At 46.5% G+C, this 11973-nt stretch overlaps 1 protein-coding gene across 1 annotated transcript in view; it reads left to right on the top strand.

Annotated features, from left to right (window-relative positions):
• notch1b (notch receptor 1b) overlaps positions 1–11294 on the top strand; it is a 41137-nt gene extending 29843 nt beyond the window's left edge. Inside the window, exons 24-34 of the mRNA XM_076025748.1 lie at positions 125–237; positions 373–941; positions 1488–1922; positions 2316–2464; positions 4377–4590; positions 4969–5059; positions 5289–5454; positions 6800–7098; positions 7603–7750; positions 7858–7955; positions 8530–11294. Of these exons, the coding sequence (XP_075881863.1) occupies positions 125–237; positions 373–941; positions 1488–1922; positions 2316–2464; positions 4377–4590; positions 4969–5059; positions 5289–5454; positions 6800–7098; positions 7603–7750; positions 7858–7955; positions 8530–9897 (3650 nt within the window). The 3' untranslated portion in view covers positions 9898–11294. The remainder of the gene's footprint in view (positions 1–124; positions 238–372; positions 942–1487; positions 1923–2315; positions 2465–4376; positions 4591–4968; positions 5060–5288; positions 5455–6799; positions 7099–7602; positions 7751–7857; positions 7956–8529) is intronic.
• The last annotated feature ends 679 nt before the right edge of the window (positions 11295–11973 follow it).

Below are 11973 nucleotides of genomic sequence, written 5' to 3'. Positions count from 1 at the left end.
AAGAAAGGAAAAACAATATATTTACATCTTATGGACAGTTTATGTACAAATGAAAATGACAAATATGTAGGATTGTAAAGATTAATAATGTGAAGATATAATTTTTTATTTTCTTCCTCTGCAGGCCGGCATTGTGACGCAGTGTTTGACGGATGTAAAGGGAAACCGTGTCGCAATGGAGGAACCTGTGCCGTCGCCAGCAACACCCCCCAAGGATTCATCTGCAGATGTCCTCCAGTGAGTGTCCACAAACTTGAGCGCTCCAGTCTGAACTTCATTTACAGTTTGTTTAGATGAGTATAGCTTTTTTATAATAAAAAAAAAAAAAAAAGAAGAAAATATTGATTAAATGGACCACTATTGATTCTGCAGGGCTTCACCGGCTCCACCTGCGAGTACGATTCCAAGGCGTGCGGCAGCTTCAGCTGTCGCAACGGAGGCACCTGCATCTCCGGCAGCAAGAGTCCCACGTGCGTGTGCACGCCGGCCTTCACCGGGCCCGAGTGCCAGTACCCCACGGACAGCCCGTGCAACTCCAACCCCTGCTACAACGGCGGCACGTGCGAGAACTCGGCCGAGCAGCCCTACTACAGCTGCATCTGCCCCAGGCACTTCAACGGCTTCTCCTGCCACATCCTGGCACCCGGCATCCAGGGGGGGCCCGGCCACGAGGTCCCGCTGACGGAGTTGGAGGTGGCGTGCGACATCCCGCAGTGCGAGGAGGCCAAGCACAACAAGTACTGCGACGTGCTCTGCAACAACCACGAGTGCGGCTGGGACAACGGCGACTGCTCGCTCAACTTCGACGACCCGTGGAAGAACTGCTCGGCCGCGCTGCAGTGCTGGCGCTACTTCAACAATGGGAAGTGCGACTCGCAGTGCGACAACGCGGGCTGCCTCTACGACGGCTTCGACTGCCAGAACCTGGAGGGAAAGTGCAAGTGAGTGTCAGCGTTGAGGTGTTTTAGCAGTAGCTGCGTTTTTCATTATAGTTTTTCGCAAAATAAAAGCGATATTTCGCTATTTCCACAGAGTGCAATTGCGATTTGCATGGTTTCCTCCTCCTCCTCCTCCTCCTACAGTAACATTGTGCAAAGTAGAATTAGCTCAAACACCTTCAAATTCTACCTTTTTTTTTATCCTTAACCATCAAGGTTTGGAGTAGTATCCAGTATCCAAAATAACCCTTAGTACAAGCACAAAACATAATAATTCACAAAAATCAAAAAAAGCCCCCCCCAAAAATCAATGCTTACTTCGACCTCCCACATGCTTGAAAGGTAAAAGAACCTTTGTGACATCCCAAAGGGCTGATTTCCAGCACCGTGCATTTCACCGTTCACTGGTTGTTGTCAGACCAACATTGGCAAAGTGCTTTTTCATCTAAAACAGGACCTTCAACATCCACTTTTTTGGTTTTGACGCCCCAAAAAAACCCCAACATGCAAATGAATTTCTTCCTGACCCGCTCCTTCTCTTTCCTCCAGTCCGCTGTATGACCAGTACTGCAAAGACCACTATGCTGACGGCCACTGCGATCAAGGGTGCAACAACGCCGAGTGCGAGTGGGACGGCCTGGACTGCGCCAACATGCCCGAGAAACTGGCCGTGGGCCAGTTGGTCCTGGTGGTCCACATCACGCCGGAGCATCTCCTCAACAACTCCTTCGGCTTCCTGCGCGAGCTGAGCCGAGTCCTCCGCACCAACGTGGTATTCCGGAAGGACGCCAAGGGCGAGACGATGGTGTACCCGTACTACGGCAACGAGCACGAGCTGAAGAAGTACAACGTCAAGCGCTCGGTGGACTCGTGGTCGGAGGTGCCCGGCAAGGTTCTGGGCGTGGTGAAGAGGAGCCTGCATGGGGGAGTGGGAGGACGCAGGGGGAGGACAAGGAGGGAGCTGGATCACTTGCAGATCAAAGGGTGAGCAACTGACTCGAAAATTCAATTCAATTCAATTCAAAATAGATTTATTATTATTTTTTTTTTCAACAATTTTTTTTTTTTTTTGGAGTTTCGTGTTCATGTCAAACTTTATGTCAATTGTACAAACATTTTCATTTATAGACACACACACACAAATATACACATATATATATATATACACACACACACTTATGCAACCAGTGCCAATTGTAAGGGCTTTTTTCCCCCAGTGTTTTTATCAAGATACCAAATAGATATTCATCAGTTTGTCTGATCTGTGACTCTGAAATTCCTAAAAAAATAATGTGGAAAACTGCAGGTGGACTGGTGTCAAATAATCAAAATAGATTTCAACCCTTGACGTCGTTTTGCTTCCTCGTCTCTCCGCAGTTCCATCGTGCACCTGGAGGTGGACAATCGGCAGTGCTTCCTGCAGTCCACCGAGTGTTTCCAGAGCACCAATGACGCGGCAGCCTTCCTGGGAGCGTTGGCGTCCAGCGGCAAACTGGACGTTCCCTACACCATACAGGCCGTGTACAGTGAGTAGACGTCACACGAGTCAGCTTCATTCTCAGCGCTCGAGTGCGATAGTCACAGAGGTTCTGCTTCCAAAGAGGTCAAAAGTTCAAAGAGAGTCAAAGGTCAATTTAGTTGACAGTTGTACTTGTAGTTGGAATTCTATGACTTATGACTATGTAGCTGCGTTACTTGACTACATATCTGGATATGCCGAAGCAGTTATAGGACCGTGTTGGTGCTGCAGCTCCAGATATGCAAGCGTGCCTCAATTGTACTGCTTTTTTTGCTGAAGGTCATTGATTTATTTGCATTTATTTCCTATCAGCAGATTAATGGAAATCGCTTTTATCACAGTGATTCAGTTTGTGCTGATGGGCTGCTGACTTTATACAATGAATCCACATTTATGTCTGAAGATAATCCATGTTATCATTACTTAAGAGCGGTTAAATCTTAACTACTTAATGAAGCCAGTGAATTAGTCACCATGTCCAGCCCTCTTCAAGTGACATTTAGAAGCTCTCAAAAAGAAAGGGCTGAGCTGTACCGGAGCAATTTTGTAGGAGATTGCAAACAGAGGGCTAAATATGCAATAGTTTAATGGAGATCAGTTTTGTTTTTTTTGGCAAACTAAACATGCTAAACAAAAGAGGCTTTTTTGACTGGAATTTCGGATAAATAATAATAATTTATATATACGAAAAATGACTCTTATGAATGTGTAAAGGTTGGCTGTTGGTTTTGATTTGCAAAAAAATTATTGTTAGTTAATTTATCTACCAAACACGCTCATGTTAATGGTCTTCTGAGGCCCGATTCCTTAAGAGATCACATGTGGATACGACACGTGCATTTACACATGCGCACACACCCTCTCTCACACACACACACACACACACACACACACACACACGCACACACACCCCAACCAGAGGCGCCCCCTGGTCGGGTCCTGACCCTGGCACTCTTTGATTGTGTATTTGTTATGCAGAGGTGAACAAATGCAGTTGTGGATCTCATGGACTAAACAATCAATCCTTCCCTCAGTTTGTAAATCCACCGGCTTCAGGCTCCAAAATGGTTAATTGCTCCAACTGAAGTCATCCAGCCCCCTACTCACACCACCAGATGTAACTCTCTCTGTCTTGTCTTTCTGTCCGTCTTCCTTCACGCACACACACACGCCCACAGATAACACACTGGCACGCGCTCGCGCTCACACCCAGGCGCGCACGCACGCAGACACGAACGTGCACGTCATCCCACAGTGTGAGGGGCTGCTGCAACCTTCACCCCGCTGAATGTAATACCAGGACTTAATGCATCTCTGAGGGTTTAGGTTGGGGGAGTTTATCATTTCAGAATCGTTAGTGAAAAAAAGAGAAGGGGAAAAATTGATCGGGAGTGTGCTAGAAGTTGGGAGTCTTTGTTATCTTGAAAATCCTAATAAATCCTTCGTCTTTACAGCTTAAAGCGCGTGCAGTAATTTGAAGTTCATTAATCCCCCTCCTCTTTTTTTCTCTTAAAGAAGAAATGGTAAAGTTGTCTCTTGGTACCCCGAGTTGAAAAGGGAGGAGGAGGTGGAGATGTTTTTTTTTTTTTCCTCCCCCCCCTTTTCTCTTTTTTTTTTATCGCACCCTATCCCCTTTTTTCACTTTTCTTTTTTCTTTTTTTTCCCGATGAAAAGTGGTTAGCGCCCCTGATTATTACCGAGTAGATAGCGGGGGGCTAGCTTTTCCGAGCGGCCGGGATCGTCAGTCGCTTTTTGGTGCTCGCCGCTGGTTGCAGCGCGCGTCGGCAGCGGCGGGCGGGCGGTCGGGCGGTGGGTGAGGACAACCTGGACTAGCTCTCCGTCACGTCTCGGGGCCGTCCGTCCTGGTTCCCGTCGGTCGTCTGCGCACCTCTTGACCACCATGTCCCCTCTCCTGCCAGGTGGCGTGGACACCCAGCCCACTCAGGAACTCTACCCCATCTACCTGGTGCTGGCCGGTGTGGGCATGCTGGCCTGTCTGGGCGTGGGGATGGTGGCCGCCCGAAAACGCCGTCACGAACACGGGCGCCTCTGGCTCCCCGAGGGCTTCAAGACAACAGAGACCAGCAAGAAGAAGCGGCGGGAGCCCGTCGGAGAGGATTCAGTGGGACTCAAGTAGGTTTTTTTTTTTGATCTCGTCGGCGCAGGTACTCTGTGTTTCATTGCGGGCCAGTCGAGGTGACCAGTTTTTTTTTTGTTTTTTTTTTTCCGTTTGAGGGACCGTATGGGTGAAACTGGTCATGAGTCAAAATTGGGAAAGGCGGGTTTTTGCCTGGATTAATGATAATGACACGACTGGTTGGGGTGCACGCTAATTGACTTGTTGGGGCAGACGGGTGGGGGTGCGGATTTAATCAATGCTTTTGTTTTTCGGCATTGCTGCACCATTGATGGCGAGAGCCTCGGATGGGATGGATGCATCCGAGAACAAGGATTTGTATGATTTTTTTTTTCTCTCCTTCCTCCCCCCCCGCCCTCTTCGTGCCCTTACAGGCCACTGAAAAACACTTCAGACATCTCACTGATGGATGTTACCCAGAACGACTGGGAGGAAGACGAGCCTTCGGATGCAAAGCGCTTCAAGGTAAGGATGCAAAGCAATTGAATGCAATCAGATTTTGTTCAATGGAAACAAATTTTGATTTTATTTACAGTTTCAGCAGAAATGGATTAAAGCAAAAAATCAGACTAAATCATTTGAAGGCTCAATTTAAAATAATTGAAGAGTTAAATAACTCAGGTTTTGCATTTTTTATTTGTTTTATGCTCAGTTTATAGCTACATGTTATATCGTATTGTTGTGTTCCTTGTAGCAATTTGATGAGCAAGCCATCCTGGAGGCTGACGACCAGACGGACCACCGCCAGTGGACTCAGCAGCACCTGGATGCTGCTGACCTGCGAATCCCCTCCATCGCTCCCACTCCCCCTCAGGGCGAGATTGAGAACGACTGCATGGATGTGAACGTCCGGGGACCAGGTCTGTGACTTCTCCCTTCAGAGCGGGAACAAAAAGCACAGCGGTCGGGCCAAACAGGCAGACGGAATCCGTTGATATTGTGAATTAACTGTATTTATGAAGAAAGGGGGTCTTGAAATCCAGATTAATTAATGATTAATCTAATTAAGAAGTATTTTTCATTAATCAGCCTGGTTAAAAAAAAAAAAGAAATACATCTGTCTGTGATCATTTTTTAAGATTATGACTTTCGAGAATTTTAAATCCAAAAATGAAATTAAAATTAAAAAGATTCTACTGAATATTTTTTATGTTTTTGCAGTGTATACACTTTTATTAAAAAAAACAAAAACAAAAAAAAACGGTAGATAAAAAGGATGCAGCAATAAATGTCATTTGTAGGGTGTTGAGTAAATGTAGTAGTTCTTCCAGATGGGTTACAATGTTTAAAACATCTTCTGAGTTACATTGTGCCTTTAAAATTGTACATTTATTTCTAGTTTTGAGAGGTTGCGCGACTCTGCGGGCGCATGTGCGTGCGTGCGTGCGTGCGTGCGTGTGCAATCGCGCATGTAGAAGCTGCTAAAGCCCCGTGTCCTCAGGGTAAAGGATCTTCTTCAAAGCAGCCAGCTGGAAGCCAAGCGCCTGAGGGGAAACACTGATTCCTGATCAGATAAATCATTTGAGCAGTAATGGGCCCTGCTACTTTTACTTATTCCACACAATATAAAAAACGCACACAAAAAAAAAAACAGCGGTGGCGTCAAATGCAAATACCCAATTTTGCAGCAAGTACCATAATGTCCCTGCAGAAAAGCCGTAGAGGAAAAAAAAAAATCAAAGTAATGGGGTTAACAAGTTGAGAACACACTTTTCCCCCCTTGCCGCGGATCGATGCACTTGAATCGACCAAATCTGCCAGATCTGGGGCTTGCTTCTCTTTTGAAGAGGAGAAAACCTACTCAAGTGGACTGACTGAGCTGAGCTGCCTTTCACAGTCAGATATTAATGCTTGGTTTGTGCACCAGCCCCGGTTTTAGCGAGCCCGGGCCTCTATCCCCCTCAGCTTCGCCTACCTTCAGAAGCTTTTCCTGTGCGCGGGCCTTGATCGGAATCCATTATGGAAAGGAGAGCGCTGTAACGATTCAGCCAAGGCAAAAAGTGTTAAATCCACGTTCGATTTGTTTGTTGCTTTGTTTTGATCTGCCTGCCGCTTTGAAGTGCACGCGTGCACGCGCGCCTTTTTTTTTTTTTTTTCTTCTTCCACCGAGCCTGGTGTAGTGCTGACCGTGCAGCAGCCCCCTTTACCTCCTCTTCACAGTCTCTCTCTCTCTCTCTCTCCTGACCCCCGTTTCCTCCTTCGCAGATGGATTCACTCCGCTGATGATCGCGTCCTGCAGCGGGGGAGGACTGGAGACGGGGAACAGCGAGGAAGAGGAGGACGCCTCGGCCAACGTCATAAATGACTTCATCTACCAGGGCGCCAACCTCCACAACCAGACGGACCGCACCGGCGAAACCGCCCTGCACCTGGCGGCGCGCTACGCTCGCTCGGACGCCGCCAAGCGGCTGCTGGAGGCCAGCGCCGACGCCAACATCCAGGACAACATGGGCAGGACGCCGCTGCACGCCGCCGTGGCGGCCGACGCCCTCGGGGTCTTCCAGGTTGGTTCGCGCTCGCCGCGGTAGCGTGGCTGTAGTTGGGGGAAGTGATTCATTTATTGATACCAGGATGGTTTGTCTTTATGCTCCACTGGCTAATGCCAACTTTACTGAAAGGGTTTGGTGCTCTCAGGTTCTACCTACCCTGAGCCGTGAGATGCTTGCGATGAGGATTTTATTGTTCTGCTGTAACGTTAAAGAAAAAAAGAAGAGACGGCACACTTCTTCTTCTCCTTCAATTGGACAAAATACCCACAATTCACATGGACTCAAGTAATATTGAAGCATGGAAACAATTAATAAGTAGTTGTCTACTAAAAATGTTGCAATAAATGATCAAACAGTTTTAGCAACAGCCCGAAATTGACCCAATAAAATAAAAACTTGAATGACAAAATTTTCTCAAAATTTCTCAACAACTAAAATCTTTGTTGCGTGATTTTCTCGTTGTGTGTGTGTGAGGGCCAACGGTCAGCACAGACAGTAACGCGTTGCCGGTCTCTTCAGATTCTGATAAGGAATCGCGCCACAGACCTGGATGCCCGCATGCATGACGGCACCACGCCGCTGATCCTGGCTGCCCGGCTGGCGGTGGAGGGCATGGTGGATGAGCTCATCAACTGTCACGCCGACGTGAACGCCATCGATGATTTCGGTAAGGGTTTGTTTGTTCGGGTTAAAGGGATGACAAAACACGGACGAATGCAATGTTCAACGCTTGACCCCCCCGCCCACCCTCCCTTGCGTTTTGCTGTCTTAAAGGTAAATCAGCTCTGCACTGGGCTGCCGCAGTGAACAATGTGGAGGCTGCCATCGTGCTGCTGAAGAACGGCGCAAACAAGGACATGCAAAACAACAAGGTAGATTGAAAAAAAAAAAAAGCCCACTGTCTCGATCTCACTGGTTTTCAACCTTTTTGGAGCCAAGGCACATTTTTTTCTTACTTTGAAAAAAAATCCCCCAAATATTTAAAAAAAATTGCACTTTTTGCCTAAAAATGACAATATACAGAACCAGTCAAAAGTTTGGACACATCTCATTCAATTTTTTTTTTTTGTTTTAATCTTTACAACTTTCTACACTGTAGGGTAGCTAGGAAGGACATCTAAAATATGAGCAAGATATTATGCAGCAAAGAAAAACTCTAAATATGCTTTTTATGACAGGTGGCTATTTTGAAGAACTTAAATTTGATAGATGCACACAAAGCTGATATCCTGGGAGGAAAATAGGCTTACATTCTCTTTAAAGCACAGTCACTCGACAATGGCATGTTAGCATTTCTTTTTACACCAATAAAGTGAAATTGGATCATTTTTCACAGCACACCTGACTTTATTTCACAGTACACTGGTGCTGTGAAAAAACACTGTGGTTGAAAAACACTCGTCTGTCTGACTTAACGTTCCTCTGACCTCGTTGTGTCCGCCCCAGGAGGAGACCCCTCTGTTCTTGGCCGCCAGGGAAGGAAGCTACGGCACTGCCAAGGTCCTGCTGGACCACTTCGCCAACCGGGAGATCACCGACCACATGGACCGCCTGCCCAGGGACATCGCGCAGGAGAGGATGCATCACGACATCGTGCGGCTGATGGACGAGTACAACCTGGTGCGCAGCCCCCACATGCACGGCGGCTCGCTGGGCACCACGCTGTCGCCGCCCCTCTGCTCGCCCAACGGCTACCTGGGCGGCCTGAAGCAGCCGCCGCTGCCGCAGGGGCCCGGCCAGGGCAAGAAGGCGCGCAAGCCGAGCGCCAAGGGCATCGTCGGCTGCAAGGATGCCAAAGACATGAAGGTGAAGAAGAAGAACTTGCAGGACGCAGGCAAGTCCGGCAGCCTCCTGGACAGCTCGGCCGTCCTGTCGCCGGTCGACTCGCTGGAGTCTCCGCACGGCTACGTCTCCGACGTGGCGTCGCCGCCCATGATGACCTCGCCTTTCCAGCAGTCGCCCTCCGTGTCCCTGAACCACCTGCAGGGCATGTCCGACCCGCACCTGGCCATGAACCACATGGTGATGCCGAACAAGCAGGAGCTGGCTCGCATGCAGTTTGACCCCCTGCCTCCCCGCCTCACCCACCTGCCCGTGACCGCCTCTGGTGGCCAGGGCGCTCTGAACGGCCAGTGCGACTGGCTGCCCCGGATGCACGGCACCATGGGCCAGCCGGGTCAGTTCAACCCTCTGAGGCGAGCTCCCGGAGGCCAGGGAGGCCTCCACCAGGGAGGCCAACACGGGATGATGACGTCGCTCCACAACGGCCACCCGGCGCAGGGTCTGCCCCAGATCATGAACTACCAGGGGATCCAGAGCAGAGGACTCGGACCGCAACCCCACATTCTGCAGCAGCAGCAACAGGCTCAGCAGTTGCAGCAGATGCAGAACATGCAGCAGATTCAGCAGCAGCAGAATGTTCAGCTCCAACACCAGAACTCAAACACCACCAACAGCCAGAACTTCATCAGTGAGGACCTCAGTTCCCCGAAGCTCCAGCAGGGCACGGCCAACTCCAGCATGCCCATCCACACCATCCTGCCCCAGGAGACCCAGATCATGACCTCTTCCATGCCCAGCTCTCAGTTTCTCACCCCTCCCTCCCAACACAGCTATTCAGGCCCCATGGACAACACCCCCAATCATCAGGTCCAGGTTCCCGACCACCCCTTTCTGACTCCCTCCCCTGGCTCTCCCGATCAGTGGTCAAGCTCCTCTCCCCATTCCAACATGTCGGACTGGTCAGAGGGCATTTCAAGTCCGCCAACAAGCATGCAATCTCAAATTGGACCTATACCTGAACAGTTCAAATAAAAATCCTCTTCACTTACAGCAGCAACTGGGGGGAAAAGTGTTATCCAAAAGTCACTATATTTGAAACAAAGTAGGAAATGGGAAAGAATTCAAGATAAATTAATAGTTGTTTTGTTTTGTTTTTTTAAACACACTTTTATACTAACAACGCCTGTTGTTTCATTCATTCATGTATTTATTTCTTTATTTATACACATTGCCTGCTTGCAGAAATTTCTGGGGTCTGTGGTGCTCGCTCCTACGCTTAGAGACTGTTCTCTTCTTGTTTTGCTTCCCCCTGCAGTTCAGCTTCAGCATACACACTGGTTATTTATTTTCCTTTTTAGCGTTTGCATTTTTCATATATTTTTCAGTCTTTGTTTATATTTTGTTTTTGTATAATCTTGTTAATAATTAAAGTTATGATGATTAATGGGGCATTTTTATAGAGCACATTTTAAGTGCAAGTGTGAAAAATAATCTGCAAAATCAACGGAAAACAAAATGTGATTGTCAACGAAACGCAAGTTCTGTATTTCATGCACAGATTCTGTTTTTATGATGAGTTTGAAATATGCTATTGTTAGTCCTGCACTCTAGAGTTGTGTTACCTTTCATCAGTGGAGCAACATTTTCTTGTGCATATAGGTTAGATTCCCTTCCCAGGTAGAGGTTTGTGCGGAGATGTGGCAAGTTGTATAGTATGCGACCGTCTTGGAGACTGGCGCAAGACAGACGTAAGACAGGCTTGTGTATCTGTTAGTCCTGTGGTGTTGGAGAACTGGCCCGTCGGCCACAGTGTGTGTTCAGAGGGAAAAGGAAACTTCATCCCCCTCCTATACGTTCGAGCCTATGGCTGTGTTCTTTCTCTTGTAAATATGTTTTGAAATTTTCTTGTAAGCAAGATTTTGTTCAAGAAATCTGATGTCTTAAGCATGCAACTTTGATAGGTCTTGCACTGTTCAACAGCCTCTAAATTGCCAGAACAGAGAAGTATATTTTCTATTTTGCTGTCCCTAATGCATAAATATATTTGAACTATATTCAAATGAATTCAATATATTAGGAGGGATTTCTCTATTGAAAAACTAAATAAAATATTGAGGTTTTATAAATTCATATTTATTCACTGTTCCGTAAAAACAAAAAGCTGTTGAGGCAACTGTTTGTGCATCGTAATAAAATCTTTTGTCCTTTTTTAAACTATTGGCAATTCTCATGTGTCCATTTCAATGGCTTTTGCATCGCCTCTGGTATTACTTGCAAATGTTAATGTTGATGAAAAAACAAAAACCTTGTAGTGACATTGTATTACTGGCAATAGGTTCTTCTCCTGTTTTAATGTTATATTTTGCAAAAATGTATTTCCTTTTTTATTTTCATTCTTGTTACAATAAAAGGACATATTTATGCCTTGAGTTTATGAGAACTGTCTTTTTTTTCAACTTCAGATTACTGTGCACGCGAAAGCTACAGCTCAAGGAGCAAGGCCTTCGAAAGACGGCAATAATTTATTGTGATAAAAAATGCTTTCGTTGAAGCTCTTCATAATGTAGCTGTTTTGTCTCCCCCTAGCGGTGGAAATTACTGATGAAATCTACACCCACGTCGTCATTTCTGTGGTAGTTTTTTAATATTAAGCTCATGTAACTGTCGACTTTAAAATGTGTTGAACAGGCCATTCTACCAGCTAGTGTCACTTCTGTGACCTTATGTAGCGCCTTCACTCAGCTTACAACAATACACTGTATTGGCATGTATTAGTGAGTCATTTATATTACGTCTGCTGGAAGGAGGGATGTATTACTGCAAATCCCAGACACATTTGGGTACCATTTCCCATATCAGCGGACTACACTGATTAATGACGTGTATATTTCTCGATTGGACCCTTCCCAAAACATTTTAAAATAAATAAATAAATAAATAAATAAATAAATAAATAAATAAATAAAAAGGTTCCAAAACGCACGCTTGAGGTAATTAGTGATAAAGTAATGTATATGTAAAATAGAAATCCTCATATTTAGTCTCAAGACATGTGTTTTAGTATTTTACGTTTTATTTATTCACTCAGCCAATATTTGAGCGCTTCAA

This window comes from Nelusetta ayraudi, unplaced genomic scaffold (genome assembly GCF_046127955.1).
Source record: "Nelusetta ayraudi isolate G7.1 ecotype Tasmania unplaced genomic scaffold, CSIRO-AGI_Nayr_v1 ptg000018l, whole genome shotgun sequence".
NCBI lineage: Eukaryota > Metazoa > Chordata > Actinopteri > Tetraodontiformes > Monacanthidae > Nelusetta > Nelusetta ayraudi.
This window is presented reverse-complemented; position numbering and strand designations above follow the sequence as displayed.